At 43.2% G+C, this 16,599-nt stretch overlaps 1 protein-coding gene across 1 annotated transcript in view; it reads right to left on the reverse strand.

Moving 5' to 3' along the window:
* The window catches only part of SLC25A12 (solute carrier family 25 member 12), a 194,416-nt gene that overhangs the window by 45,014 nt on the left and 132,803 nt on the right, over positions 1-16,599 (reverse strand). Inside the window, exons 12-13 of the mRNA XM_068245524.1 lie at positions 13,786-13,838; positions 10,093-10,173 (exon numbers count right to left, since the gene is read on the reverse strand). Coding sequence (XP_068101625.1) covers positions 10,093-10,173; positions 13,786-13,838 — 134 coding nt within the window. The remainder of the gene's footprint in view (positions 1-10,092; positions 10,174-13,785; positions 13,839-16,599) is intronic.

Here is a 16,599-nt window from a genome sequence, read left to right on the forward strand (position 1 = left end):
GTGGGATGCAGTGCTCCTGCCGACAGGGACATATGCAGCGAATCCCTGTGTGCACCGACAGGTACATATGTTGCTCAGTGATGTGCTGCTAGACAGGAAGTAAGTCACTGGAATTCCTATCGGTCCATGCATGCGCACCGCGCTCCGTTGTTCGCACTTACTGCCTCACCCATTGACATTCATTACCCCAAGCGCCATGCGTTAAGCGTAGTGCTTGCGGTGACGCAGTGCAGGCTGTGTGTTGGGAATGGGATTGCGGTGATATAAACAGTATCGGCGCAACGCGGCACGGTAAGTGTAAAAGGCCCCATTGACTTGCATTGCCGTTGCATCAACCTATGGTTACAAAGGTAACGCAATGCACACTTGCAATGCAAGTGTAAAATGGGCTTTAAACAATACCAGTTGCCTGGCAGTCTTGCTGATCTCTCTGGCTGCAGTAGTGTCTGAATCACACACGTGAAACAAGCATGCAGCTACTCTATGCTGACTGCAGTCAAATGACCTGATCTGCAGGCTTGTTCGGGGTCTATGGCTAAAGTATTAGAGGCAGGTGATTTGCCAGGCAATTTGGATTGTTTAAAAAGAAAATATATATGTCAGCCTCCATACTCTTCTCACTTCATCTGATGTGCCCACTCTATGAGATCTATAGCATAGTGCCAGTCCGCCCAGCAATATCCGTACACCACATTTCACCCACAAAACAAAAGAACAAAGACAAGCCAGGGCTGTGCTGGGCGATCAGACTCACATAACCTCTGCATCACTTATGGGGTATGTCTGTACAGTGTTCCCATCGCATAATTTAATTGAATCTTGTTCCCAAGCATAATAAATCCGATTAGAGGCTGGCACTTATTTCATATAGATTCTCTGCTTATAATATCAGGACAGATGTCGCGGTTATCATCTCAAGAACAAAGAGTTGATCAAATCCGTAGGGTTCAATCAACATCACTCCCAGCAATGAATTAGCATGCACTGTCTCGGTGATGGGACTTTGTCAGTGGCAAATTAAGTGTCTGTACTTCTTAGTTCTTCATCATTTGATTGTTTCACAGCTCTGACACATCAGCTGGCTCAGAGGTTTTTTTTATGCAGGTAGCACCGGTTTTTAAATATAAATTGCTTGCAGATGATTAAACCAACCACAGTTCGAAGAGGAAGTAGCTTTTAAATATTTCAAGCACAAGAAATGCAGGCGCTGATTCAGAAAAACACTGCATGGATGAGCAGTCATGGGAGTCCGCACAGTGCATTAGTATATGCAGCTCCACAGATTGTGATCGGTTTCAGGCTGAAATCGATTTACAATCTGTTTGCAGTAAGGTGGCCATACGATCCCTCTCTGATCAGATTCAATCAGAGAGGGATCTATCTTTTGGTCGAATCTGATGGCAAATCGACCAGTGTATGGCCACCTTTATTTTAAAAGGAAAAGTCCATATCCTTCTCAGTTTAGGTTCCCTTTCACTGCTGTCTCTTTTTGTCTGCATGGGAAAAACACATTCAAGTGTGCACTAGCCAATTGAATAGCATTGGTTCTTAGTTTAGCTGTTTAGAAAGCGAGGGAGGGTAGGGGGGCCCCGTCCAAAGTTACGCAGGGGGGCCTAGTGATTTCTAGTTACGCCCTTGCCTGCTGATATCACTATTGATTACAGAGTGTGCTTCCTTTTCTTGTCTCCTTTATTGGCCAAGGATCTACCTATTTGTATTATGTCCATATCCCAGAAACAAACATATAGCCTGTGGAGATAGAACACCTGAGCTGCATAATGCTGGGTTTACACCATACAATTTTCTGTTAGATTTACCTGCCAGATAGATAAAGTTCAACATGTTGGAAATTTATCTATCTTACGATCTATCTGCCGAGCAATTAGGCATTGTTTTACTCAGCAGGAGATAAAGAGAAGACAATGCACCAGAGATAATGACCATTCTCTTCAGAAAATAATCTAATTATGCATTCTAGCAGAAAATCTAACAGAAAAATCTAACAGAAGAATCTAACAGAAAATTGTATGGTGTAAACCCAGCATAACAGCCAGACAATTATGCTGCTATTATGCAGCATAACAGCCAGACAAATAGGCATTCAGCTACTGTAGGAAACAGTTTGTGTGTCTCTCTAAAGAACTGGTGTCCAGCAACCTAAAGATGGCACCCGCAGCATAGAGGTAACCAGAATAGGTGGTGCCAGCCTGCAGTACGCTGTGCTGGACTAAGGTATGGTCACTGGTACCCTGTACATGGAGCATGCAGGTCTGCACAGAATTTGTTATTTCTGGCCAAACTTGGATAAACACTGCAGAGATGCACCTAGATGTCCTGCAGGAACAAAGTCTTGCTTGTGCGATACGTGTTATTCTTGCTGATTGCTCTCCCTCGCTTCACAACAGCACCTCTCACACAGAACTAAAAGCAAACTCTGTGCAGTGACAGGTGAAGGCCTAGGTATGCACTGCCCTGCCAGATCCAATCAGAGGAGACTACAAACAGACTCCTTCGGAGGCCATCTGGGGATTTGTCTAGGAATTAGAAGCCAGCAGGGGTCATTAACCTCGCTGCCCCGAGCTCTGTGCCAAGTGAGGAGAGACTTTTTCCCCTCCTTTTCTTAAATCCCAGCATGTCAGCTTCACTCAACTGGAAGTCATTAGAGATCACATGGTTAAGAAAGGACGCATCTCTTGCACAAGGCTGACAAAAGGAACTACCTACAAAACCTGGCAACGTTCTTCAGTGTACCGAAAATACAACTGGAAGCCGTCAGTTTGTTGTTTGGAAAAGTCACAAACACATAATGACTGAGTGTTCTGAAAAATAGGAGGCTGTACAGGAACTGTATGGATCAGCCAAGAGTGGGTGTATCAGGCAGCCCTTATTCTGGGTACAAAGGACCAAACCACCCTGACGGCTTCCCAAGCACTGTAAAAATAATAAGAGGCAATTAGCAGGTGTGTAGAGAAAACCATGGGGTCAAACTGCGTGGGTGACTTTCAATAGGGTAATCAAAATCGCCCACGGTTGACTTTGGCACTGAGGAACAGTACAAATAGCCATAATGTAAATAAACAGCAGCCTGGCTGATCACTTTCCTAGAGATACAATAAAAAAAAAATAATTCTGTTATAATTTGCCTGACTGAAAATGTGAATTAAAGAGGAACTTTAATATATATAGGGAGATATTGGTTGCTTGGCAGTTGGAAACAAGCTGTTATTTCCCACAATGCAAAAAGGTTCACAGACAGGAAACTGCCAGGACCTAGGTCCTGACATCACACTGTGGGAGGGGTTTCACCACAATATCAGCCATAAAGAACCCCTTGATGATCTTTTAAAATAAAGGTAAAGATTTCTCATGGGAAAGGGGGTATCAGCTACTGATTGGGATGAAATTAAATCTTTAGTTACAGTTCCTCTTTAAGTAAAGACCTTTCATTGCATATAGTATCACAAACATAGGGGCAAAAGTATCTAGGGCAGGGGTCTCAAACTCAATTTACCTGGGGGGCCGCAGGAGGGAAAGTCAGGATGAGGCTGGGCCGCATAAGGAATTTCACAATCGCGGCGCATCGCCGCCTCTGCCCGCCCCTCTCACTCTTCCTTCACAGAGAGGGGCGGGGAGAGGCGGCGATCCGTGCGGCGATTGAAGTCAGGAGGGGCAGAGCTGAAGCTGAAAGCTCTGCCCCTTCCAGGAAATGCCGTCGGATTGCCCCCCGGGCGATTTGGGGGCTCTGCAGCCCTCGTTTAGCGGCGGGGGTGCGGCGGATTACTTGGGAGCACTGAACCAAACTATAAGGAAGCTTTTGACGGCGAGGGCCGCAAAATATTGTATCGAGGGCCGCAAATGGCCCGCGGGCCGCGAGTTTAAGACCCCTGATCTAGGGTATCAATGATGACATATCTGCTGGATCAAACATCCTAGGACAGTTTATTAAAAATACGCTGATAAAGCATTATGGCTTCCCCAGATCAACAGAAAACCATCTGGGGGGGGGGGGGGGGGGGGGGGGGGGGGGGTCAATCTTTCTCCCAGTTACTGCTCTTAGAAGAATAAGATTAAGAATAAGAATACCAAATACATGCTTTACATTTTTAACAAATATCGGACATTCAATTGTCAGAATTAAGGAGCCTGCACACATCCAATTTTGATTGGCCAATGACTGGCCAATTTTACCACCTTCATGTAATTTGAGGGCCCACAAATCCCAAATACTATGAACAGATGGTGTAGGTAAGGTCTCATACTACAAGGAGGTGGTAAAAAGTATTGTATAGTACGCCACGCCACATCTCTAAAGGTGGCCATACATCTAGCAATGATGGCATGATTCGATCAAGAGACAGATCTCCCACTGAGATCGATCAGGAATCGGCCTGCGGTGTATGGGCAGCTGACAGATCTCTCTCTAATCAGATTTGATCAGAGAGAGGTTTGTCTCTTGCTCAAATTTGCCCATCATGGCTAGATGTATGGCTACCTTAACTAATTAATCTATCCTTCCTTTACCCGGTCTCCTAACCCTAACCCACTTGCCTTTGCCTAAACCCAACCAAATACAACTCCCAGTGGCCAAAACATTCAGGGCCGATATTTGTATCAGCCTGGTAATAGCCAAATGCCAACCCCGTAGCATGTGTTTAGTAGAAACCCCTACCTGGCAATAATGCTTTAGTCTGCAACTGCCGGAACCCCGCATTACATCTCCCTCTGAGTTGTGATGACTCGGAGTAGGAATAGTATTTCAACACTCCCCTCCGCCCCCCCCCCCCCAATTTGTGCGGTAATAGGCTCACCCTGCGCCGGAAAGCCCTAGCGCCAGGATGCCATGTATGCTACTGGTATGGCTGTTGCCATTGATGTAGGGTTTGAGCCTTTGACCAGGGTTTGAATCTCCCCTCAAGTTAATATGTAAAGCAATAAAGAGTCTTTGGACAAGACTCCCTAATGATCCTCTTTGCACATGGAGTGTGCCCTAAGTAGCTGTTTTGCAAAAGGGATTTTAAAGGGGTTGTAACATCCACAAATAAGAAGCTCCAAATATATATGTAAACCCCTTTTTTTCTAAAATAGGTCCCTATATGTCCCCTTATTATTTTTTTTTTCTTTTTAACCTGGTCAGTGTGCCTTTGCTGAACTGTGCTGAACTGTACAGAGCCAACAGGCTTGTGGGAAGTCTTTTTTTTTTTAGCTACAGTAACAAGCTTATCTCAAAATGCAAATAACTGAAACTTCCCATTTCAGATAAGATAAGGGCACTACGACCAGAGGGTAATTTAACCCCCCCTTCCCTTTGAAGAGTTGACACAGTTATGTAAGTCTGTTATCTAGGTGATGTTTGCTGTGGGAGGGATAGTAATCTGTAAAATAAGCAGTAAACTAACTCTGAGCTGGGTTAAAAAAAAAAAAAAGAAAAGGGCAGAAGTGATGTCACTTTTGGCATCATGGAGAAACAGTAAAAATGGAAGCCAGCTAAAATATTTGTTTCTTTTTTTATATCCCATTTCTCTTAAATCTGACAGTGAGCACCAAAAACATCAGGATAGGAAGGCTAGATAAATAATTTCTTATTGGATGCTTTATTAATAAAAGTGGATGTATAAATGCTTTACTTAAATTGCACTTAAGGCCCATTGAAATATGGATGACGCCACTGAGGAAGGGGTGTTAAGTTTTCCGTCCATCCAGGATCTTTATCCCCAGAATTCTCCTTCTCTACAACTACCCTCAAATTGGTGCACAGACTGGTTGTAAGTACTGGAAAAAGCTGGCATGATGTTATTACAAGAAGCTGGCATGATGTTATTACATTCATGTGCACACAACAGTTCTGCAGAGGCTTGGAGCACAATTGTCCATGCAGAAAACCATGTTTTTTAAGACGTGCATTTCTGCCAGTATGGGGCAAACCACATGTGATTTATACAAGTAAGAAAGCCAGGGTGTGCTGATTTAGGCACAGTTAGGGTCTGAGCACAATTAGAAAATAATAAAGGCAAAGAATCATCATCATTGTCAGACATCAGACTTCTTTTTTTTTTACTCCCACTTCCCACTTGATCAAAAGCATTAGAACTCTACAGCACAGAGCCGGTGCTACCATAGAGACAAAGGGGGCAATTGCCCCGGGGCCCCGACCTCTGCTGAGGCCCTCGCAGCGCCAACCCTGCTACATTCTGCCTGCTCCCCTCGCTCACACCATTATTACCGTTTGGTCATGGCAGGTGAGCAGATGTGCAGCGGCTGCACTCTGAGACACGCTGTCTCCCTCCCACTCTAGAGTGGGAGGGAGACAGTGTGTCCAAAGCCCCATCTACACGATACGATTCTTTGTACGATTCGATTACGATTCTATTTACGATCCGATTAAATCCGACATGTCCGATCGGGATTCGATTCGATTCAATTCGATGTGCCATTGTGCAATGGCAAATCGAATTGAATCGAATCCCGATCGGACATGTCGGATTGAGATTCGATTCAATTGAATCGTACAAATAATCGTATCATGTAGATTGGGCTTAAGATTGCAGCCGCTGCCCGTCCGCTGACCTGCTGGGACTAATAGGTAATTATGGCTGCTTATACTTGCAGGGACCTGGGGAGCAAAGATGTAATGGAGGGGGGACCCCCAACGCTACAGTTTGCCCCAGGGCCATAGCGCCCCTTAACCAGCCCTGCTACAGCACCTGGCTGAGCAAGAATCTCCCATCACAGAAGTTACGAATAAGATAACACACTTCCAGGACCTGTTAATGTTTGCTATAGTCATTTAATTTAATTCTCATTTTTTTCAAACCCAGCAACACACTGAAACATAAATATGTGCATTCTAAGGCCCCGTTTACACTTAATCAGTTGCTCTCAGTTATAACTGAAAAGACAACTGATTTTCAAAGTAATGCCCATGTTTTCCTCTGGCACCTTTCACACTTAACGTGTTTTAACTGAAATCTTTTTCACAATGCACTGCTATGGAGAAGAAAAAAAAAGCGTGTACCAACTGATTAAGGGCCTGTTTCCACTACAAAGTGATGCAAGTGCGGCTACCTAGCCGCATCGCATCACTTCCACCACCGGCCGCATCACTTCCGCATCTCCCGATGCGGAAGTGTATTGGAGGAGATGGGGCGCGGCTGCGGGTGGATGCGTCAATGCGAGAATCTGCAGTATGCTGCAGATTCTCGGATCGCTCCGCACCGATCGGCACAACATGCACGCTATGGAAACTCTTCCATTGCCGTGCATGCGTTTCAGGACACCTGCGGTGCGATGCGGCCATGTAGCCGCATCGCACCGCTCCTAGTGGAAACGGGGCCGAGGGATCAGAGAATCTGCAGCATGCTGCAGATTCTTGCACGGCCGCATCAGCCCGCAGCCGCGTCCCATCTCCTCCAATACACTTCCGCATCGGGAGATGCGGAAGTGATGCGGCCGGCGGCGGAAGTGATGCGATGCGGCTAGGTAGCTGCATTCGCATCACTTAGTAGTGGAAACAGGCCCTAAGTGTAAACAGGGCCTAAAAGTCCACCACCCAAACACAAGCAAAACAACTGGTTATATTTCAGCCTGTGGACTGAGGAGTACAAAGATATGTACCCTGGTGAGATTCAGCAACCTCTGAGTAGGAACAGTGGCCCAACAAAGGAGTAGTGGCCCAACAAAGGAACTAAATCTGAAGATCAAAACTCTGCAGTCTACCCAAAGCTGTATTTATACTTCTAGCACCCATAGGCCAACTTTCTTGTTGCTGCACTTCCATGTGCAGCAGTATCCCCATGTGTACTGTCCATATATAGCAGCCCCTCTATTTCATGTGCTGGTCTCTTGGGCAACAGTAACCCTCTTACATGTGTTACTCGCTATTTGCAGGCTCCTTTTTCAATTTGCAGCCTCCTTCTCCATATACAACCACCCTCTTTCATGTCCAGCCACCCCTTTTATTTTTTTATGTACAGCTCCACCTTTGGCTGCAGCCACCCAAGACTCAGGTTGTGACATTTATAGAAATTTGGCCCTGAGTCTACCTACACATCATGGAGAAGTCACTCTTTTTTGAGGATGGTGAACTACACATTTTGAACAGAGAAAAACAAATGATTCCTAAGAGGGTGAACTCAAACTTGATTATGCATCCCTAAACAATAGGAGGGAACTTTGGACCCTATTATCAATATAGAATGCTGTTTTATCATGTTTGCTTAGACATTTTAAAACCAATCTATGTATTGAAGCAGGCATCTAAACAACTGTTTTCAAAGAACAGCCATGCCATGGTGGACTAGGCCACACTACCTCATTCTGCATATGTCTGCCACAAGGTGAGAAAGGATGGAACACAGCACATTTGTAAGTACAGGTACCATTTAAGGGCAAGTGTACATAGAACCTTGTCTTCTTTCCCATATTAGTTTAGCATCAGTTAGAGTAGACTACAGCTCAGCATTAGTTTGATGGCAGGTGATCCATTTGTTGTTAGTCTTAGTTCAGGTTGACTCCAGTTTACTTTTCCCTAGTTTAACTACAAAATGAACTGATGTCAAACTTAAAGGATACCCGAGGTAACGTGACATGATGAGATAGAAGGTCTAAGCATAGTCGGTGTTCCTTTTTCTGCCTTGAAAGAGTTAACCTTCAGGCATGCAAGTGGCAGTTTCCCTCAAGTCAAGAATTAATTGAACTATTGGTACAGTGGCGTAGCTAAGGAGCTGTGGGCCCCGATGCAATTTTTACAATGGGGCCCGCCAAACACTCTATAGATAATTGATACTGTGCACCAAAACCTGCCAATGGCAACTACAGTGTCAGAGGTGCAAGAAGGGGATGGGGAACAGTTTGTTATTAATTACCAATATTTAAAGCCTCTACAGAAGTGATTATTATGAGCACAGGACCAATAGAGAACTAATACTGTAGTGAAAGAAGGGTCCTTCAGGTCCCCTCTGGCCCAAGGGCCCCGATGCGGTTGCAACCTCTGCAACCCCTATTGCTACGCCCCTGTATTGGTAGCAATCAAGCTCTTTCCTTGTACAGATAAAACAGGTAAATGATTAACATTTTTTAGCTTCTAGGCCAGTGATGGCAAACCTCGGCACTAAAGCTGTTTCAAAATTACAAATCCCATCATGCCTCTGCCTCCCCAAGTGATGCTTAGAGCTGTCAGAGTATTGCAATGTCTCATGGGACTTGTAGTTCCACCACAGCTGGAGTGCCAAGGTTAGCCATCACTGTTCTAGGCACTCAGCATATGAGGCAATGCAACATTAAACATTATTGTATTAGCTGATACACACAAAGTAGAAGCACAGGATTCTAAAAAAAAAAAAAATAATTTTTAGGAGTTGAAGGATAGATACAATTATTTAGCTCATCACTTTATTTTAGCCTCAATTTGCAAACTAAAAGTGAACTCAAGTCAAATGTCAATGATCACTAGTCCAAAAACTGATACCTTGAACTCTGCTTCAAGAGGAACTTTAGCGAAAAGAGGAAAAGATAAATCAATATATTGCAACGTGAGAATTTAAAAAAATAGAAGAGATTTCAGGACATTATTAATATTCGCCATGTAATTTGTTCATATTGTTTGATCCTCAATGAGACTGCACGTCATCATATTTACTACTGGCAGACAAGGAAAAAAACTACAGCACCAACTGCCATTCTTTATAACCACACCTACTAACATTGTGATAGGCTAAAAGGTTGTTTTGTTTTATAGCTATACATATGCGCAGAGGGCAATACTGGTTGCTTGGCAGTTGTTATTTCCCACAATGCAACAAGGTTCACAGACAGGACACTGTCATGACCATGATCCTGACATCAGACTGTGGGAGGGGTTTCAACACAATATCAGCTATACTAACCACCCTGATGATCTATTCGAGAAAAGGTAAATATTTCTCATGGGAAAGGGTGTATCAGCTACTGATCGGGATGAACTTAAACTTCCACTTTAAAAAAAAGTTCCTGGAGCAGAATCAACCAGGCCTCAAACACATATTACTGTCCACCATAAAGGGGGTAAAATGAACATAGTTTCATCCTTGTAATCGCCATTATGCAGAAGCTACTCACGCAGCCGCCAGCCATGATTTCAGCCAGTAACGGAATCGAGCCATCTCGTTGGGTAAACTTGTCTCGCACAAAATCATTAACCTACACAAAAAAAGGGGAAATTGTAACAGGAGTAAACAAAATGATTACATATACAGAACATCTTCTGCGCCGCGCCTTTCTTCCCCACGATTACTGGCAGCGCTGCTCTATTCCAGCACAGACATAATAAACAATTTATAATGCAGTTTATAAACAAGGCGCGCTACGTGACGTGATTTGCCTTTCCGTCTTACATAATGGGCTCTTCAGGCGCAGCTCACAGCTGACGGCCTGAAAAGAAACACACTTACTGGATCCTCTTACTTTGTCTAACTGATAAAGTGCAGCGAGCGAGAAATGGGGATGATTGGGGGGAGATTAGGAGCCGCAGGACATCAACATTCCCCACTTTCCACATCCAAACGCTACTGTCGGCCTAACACAGGGAGTATGGATGAAATATCATTCTGCCATCAGTTAAAAGGCTGTATAGTGCAGATATTTATTTTTTGTAGTAGGTTTCTTTATTTATTTACCTATCTTTATATATTCATATACATTAGGCTATTATTATTATTATTAATGATTTATAAAGCGCCAACAAATTCCGTGGCGCTGTACAAAGTAAGAAACAAACATGGGGTACATAATAATAGACAATGGTGTACATCAATATACAAGATAAATAATCAGTGACAAAATACAAAAAAATTATACAAAATACAGAATACAAAATATACAATTGGTAACGACAGTGATAAAAGTAACATGATGAGTAAAATGTATAATTAGTTCCAAGACTAAAAAGAGGAGAAAGTCCTGCGCTTGCAAGCTTACAATCTAAAGGGAATGGGGGGAGGGGGGGGGGGAAACAAGAGGAGGGGTAGTATACAACCAATATATAAAGGCAGTGTGTTTTAGGATATCTAGTAGGAGCGCAATTTGGTCTTAGAACAAAGGGAAGTGGCCCAAGGTAGCGCATACGCTTGTCAGAATAAATTAGTTTTTAGAGAGCGTTTAAAAGTAACAAAGGTTGGCGAGTGACGGATGTGTTGTGGGAGGGGATTCCAGAGGAGGGATGAAGCGCGTGCGAAGTCTTGTAAATGTGAATGTGAGGAGTTGATTCTAGAGGAGGACAACAGAAGATGATGTGCCGATCTGAGATTGCGATTAGGTTTGTATCTGGAAATTAGTGAGGATATGTACCGGGGAGAGAGATTGTGGAGAGCTTTGTAGGTTAGGGTTAGGAGTTTGAACTGAATCCTCTGGTTAATTGGCAGCCAGCCAGCCTCAGAACTATATATATATATATATATATCTAACAGTATTACTACAGTAAAAGAGGAAAGTTTCAAAATTCTATAAATTGCAGTTTTACCAGCAGGTGGCGCACTATAAGGCTTTGTTCACATTGTGTTCGGCTCGCGTGTCCGTCCGCGGTGGGGGTTTTTTGCGCTTTATTTCTTGCGATTTTCTGCGTGTTCGCTCGTTTTTGTGGCAGTTTTTGTAAGCCCTTTTGCAGACCACTTCAGTCTTTTGATCCGGAAAAAATTCCAGAAAAAATAAATACAATGTATTTAAAAAAAAACAAAAAACTCACGCAATCGCTTGCATCTTTCCTATACCTTACATTGAGGCAAATCACCTCAAAAATGGCCCAAGCACCACTTTTCAAAGCGGATCGCAAACAAACCGCTCTGATATGAATTCTCTCATAGAGAATCATTGCACAAGAGCTTTCAGGGCGATTTTGAAAATTGCCCACGCTTAAAATTCTACAAAACCGCCTGTAATGTGAACAAGGCCTAAAAGCGCTGCCACTTCCTCTTGCTGTATAACATTGGGGGCCCCACCAAAGTTTTGCTGGGGGCCCCATGATTTGTAATTATGGCCCTAGATCTATGTTCAGTAAGTAATATTTTTGTGAAGATATTCAGTCTCCTACCTAAGGCCTGGGACCCGCTAGCAGCACTTTAGAAGTGTTTGCGTTTTGTGGGCAACCCAGCAAAGCGATACGGCATTGGAACCCTATGGGGATGGTTCAACTGCAGAGCTTTTGCTCAGCGATCGTGCTGCAGCATTTTGAGTGATAACATTGAAAGGGATGCAAGGCCAAATCGTGATTGCTTCAGGAATTGCAAGAACCGCCATTTTGGAAATCACCGGCGCTTTGCGATCTGTTGTGAAGTGCCACCAGTAGGTCCCAGGCCTAAGATATACCTATTAATTTAAACTAGGTCTACGTCTGTCCTAAATTAAGACCATCATCGTTGGGATTTTTTTTAATTTCTTTAAAAAGCTTTATTGCAAAAGGATAAGACTACCATTAACTCACAGTAATATACAGTGTATTGTCACATTTATTATAAATATTTGCATATACACTAACACATACCGTATTAGGTTATTGTTATATCCATCATATACAGGTACCAGAAATTAATTTCAGAACATAGTATGCCGTTTTATTATAACAAACAGAGACAGATGTCAATGTCAGGAAATTAATTAATATATTAATACAAAATTAAGCTGTTTGTTCAAATCCATATAGGGACGCATTAAGCTATCAGGGAAATCCTGATACTAAGGGCACCATCTTTGTTATGCACTCAACGTTCAGCTTGTTCAATAAAACTTTATCAAAGCGGACCCAAACCGAACATTTTTTTTTATTCAAAATATTTGGTTGCACCACTCTGACACATACGAAGATAAATAAACACTCCTTCAAGCCTATAAGCATTTCAGTGCATGCTTTTCACCCCCCTCTTTACATAACTAGGGATATACAGGTGGCAGCCATTAGCAATTCCTCCTTTGCCGGACACCTCCTACTCCACCAGTTTGCCGGATTCTGTCCCGGCAATATGAAAGGAAGGGAGGGGTTCCTCCAATAAATGTAAAATATTTTATATTTGTCATCATGCAGCTGAAAAAAGGCTGCTATTTATTATTATAATTTAGAAAATAGATTTTATTTCTGAAATCTTGTATTTTTAATTTGGGTCCACTTTAAAAAAGATGCACAATGTTTCTTCACTTACAGAGCTGAAGAGCAGCAGAGATTGGGTGGAGCTTCCTGTCATCTTTGCTAATAAAAATCTCCCAGAATGCACTGTGGGAGGCAAAATCTAGTCATACTTATGCTCGACTCACCAGACGTCATTATGTAGTTAAATAATTTATTCGCTCAGCAGGACAGTACATTTTTATTGAGTCATTAGTGATGCTTTCAGCTATACCTGCTGGCTGCACTTGGTACAAAGGAATTATTCATATGTAATATCTACATGTGTTGAAAGCATTACTGTAATACTGGGAATAAAATATGATTAGATATATTTTAAAAACACTTTCCAACCCCCCTTTTTACACTTTCAGTATGTATAGATATTAGTGGAGCAAACTTTTTATGATTTGGATATTTTGTCGCTTCCAGTCCTATTTTAACACTATTTTTTAGGACCATGAAGGAAAAAAAACCCAGTTATTTTGGAATGATACAAGATTACATTACACTAGTGGCACAACATACTCTGCAACTTAGGTATGTATCAGTAAAATTGCCATGCGCTACCAGCACACAGCAATTTTACTGCAGTTTAGTAATATGCCTGATTATTTCGATGCATATCTATGTATAAATATTGTTACTTTTATGAATCTTACCGTCAGTTTAATAGCTTTTTCTGGTGCAACACCTACAAGCTGTGGTAGAAGTCCTGTAAAAAAGATACAAAACCATTAATGGTGGGTTTAAAAATGTATACTACAGTACAGTACTAGCCCTTTATGGATACTTAAAGCGGGATAAAACTGACAAAACATTCAATAAAAATGTGTTTTCCTACTTTTTATTACTTATACAGTTAGTGGGTGCTATTATTACGCCCGTCTTTGTGCCGTGATAAAGGGGGATGCTGCGAGGCCAGTGATTGCAGTTGATGATGACTGGTTAAAGATGTTGAACATATCATTGGTGTGCTGATCTTTCCTAGATATACTGATTAAGTTGAGTGGACACCAACCACTCTTTGATCAATCGCCCTCCCCTCTAGATTACCCTCTAGATCAGGCATGGGCAAATTCGGCCCTCCAGCTGTTATCCACAATGCATTTGCGGTTATGAGTCATGACTGTGACTGTCAGACTCCTGCAATGCATTGTGGGACTTGTAGTTCCTTAACAGCTGGAGGGCCAAGTTTGCCCATGCCTGCTCTAGATTAAAGGTGTGCCACTACTCTTTGAACCTTGAATAAAATACCTCTAGTCCCATTCTGGATAAGAAAATTAACCAGTTGATTTTCATTGGAGAGGAGCCGCATTCAGCCAATTTCATTGGTTGCTTACACCTCCCACACAAGGGCTGGGAACCAATAACAGTAGAGACAAAGCAAAGCACCATCTAGATCAAGGGTGTCAAACTCAAACAGGGCCGGGCCGAGGCATAGGCTGGAGAGGCTCCAGCCTCAGGGCGCAGTGTAAGAGGGGGCGCACAATTCATTCAGCTGTCATTCCTAATTGTGTTTGAAGCAGAAAGAAATAAGAAAAGGAGATACATGGAAGTGACTACTGGCCAGACAACTAGAGATCAAGGTGTTGGGGGCCCTGGGGTGCCTCTTAGTCTAATAGCAATCAGTGTGTGACGGCTGGGGTGGAGGGATGGAGGGGCGCACTTTGGTGTCTCAGCCTTGGGTGCTGGAGGACCTTGTCCCGGCTCTGAACTCAAATACAAAGTCTCAATGACTAGTGGTCACCTCCCTCCCTTAAAATGTTCCTTAGTGTCTAATGCCCCCCCCCCCTTTTTTTTACAGTTCCCGGGTGTCTAGTGGCCCCTCTCCTTCTTTACAGTTTCCATGTGTCTAATTCCTCCTCCTTCCCTGGTATCTCGTGGTTCTCCCTACCCTATACAGCTCCCTGGTGTTTAGTGGTCCTCCATCCCATACGAAGTTCCCTGGTGTCTAGTGGCCCACTCCCTCCCCTATAAAGTTTCCTGGTGTCTAGTGCCCCCCTCCTTCCCTTATACAGTTTCTTTAGTGTCTAGTGCCCCCCCCCCCCACACACACACACACACACACACTCAGTTCCCTATTTTCTAGTGCTTTCTCCCTCCTTCCCATATGGCTTCCCCAGTGATCTAGGGCTCCACCTCCGATTTAGCTTCCCTGGAGGCCTAGAGTGGGCCAAACATAATGCAAACTGGGGAAACCACTTGTGGGCAAAATATGACAGTTCTGCGGGCCAGATTTGGAGTTTGACATGCATGATCTAGCTTCGAGTGGCATTCCTAAAAAGCATCTGGAGTTCTACTTTAAATTTTTCTGCGGGGGCTGATTTGATTCATACGATTACTGAGGTGTCATGTGGGTGGGTGTAGGTCTTTCTTTACATTCATATGGGATGAGGCGGGACTATACCAGGCCTCCAGCAGCCATAATCTACAGATGCAGAGAATCCACACACATTTCTCAGTGTAAAAGCCTGCTTCGGATTGTTGTGTTTTACTGAGCTGTGCCTCAATTCTGACACTTAATGTAGCAAATTTGTGTTGGTACTAACATATAATTAACCCAATCACACATTGCTGCCACGCTGATTTCTCCCACAACACAGATATTCACATTCATACATTCCATATACATTTGTATCACTGATAGAAAAGGAGAACACAATTAAACACAAAAGGCTCATTCAGATAGCAGAAAAATATGGTTTTTGTATGCCACATTTTGCAAAAGGCAACAACCCTACACATATTAATTACGCAGAATAATGTTCAATCATAACTTAACAGAATTATGCAATTTTGCATTTCATAAAAGTAATAATTGAAAATTGCAGCTTCTTTGTTCCCTCCACTTAATATTGAACAAACATCTGAACCTGCAGGATTTATCTCAGCTTTAAGGCAAGGGAGTCTGAGGGCGTACAAAGGAGAAAAAAAATGGAATAGAACAATTCTAACTTAAAGTGAACCCATCAGAAGTTCGGTATTAGCAGGGCAAGATTTCTGGAGCAGCTACAAAAGCTGCGACCTAGGAAGAGGATATGACCTAGGAAGAGCATAGGACCAAGGAAGAGCATAGGACCAAGGAAGAGCATAGGACCAAGGAAGAGCATAGGACCAAGGAAGAGCATAGGACCAAGGAAGAGGATATGACCTAGGAAGAGGATATGACCTAGGAAGAGGATATGACCTAGGAAGAGCATAGGACCAAGGAAGAGCATAGGACCAAGGAAGAGCATAGGACCAAGGAAGAGCATAGGACCAAGGAAGAGCATAGGACCAAGGAAGAGCATAGGACCAAGGAAGAGCATAGGACCAAGGAAGAGCATAGGACCAAGGAAGAGGATAGGACCTAGGAAGAGGATATGACCTAGGAAGAGGATATGACCTAGGAAGAGGATATGACCTAGGAAGAGCATAGGACCAAGGAAGAGCATAGGACCAAGGAAGAGCATAGGACCAAGGAAGAGCATAGG

This window comes from Hyperolius riggenbachi, chromosome 7 (genome assembly GCF_040937935.1).
Source record: "Hyperolius riggenbachi isolate aHypRig1 chromosome 7, aHypRig1.pri, whole genome shotgun sequence".
NCBI classification, from domain to species: domain Eukaryota; kingdom Metazoa; phylum Chordata; class Amphibia; order Anura; family Hyperoliidae; genus Hyperolius; species Hyperolius riggenbachi.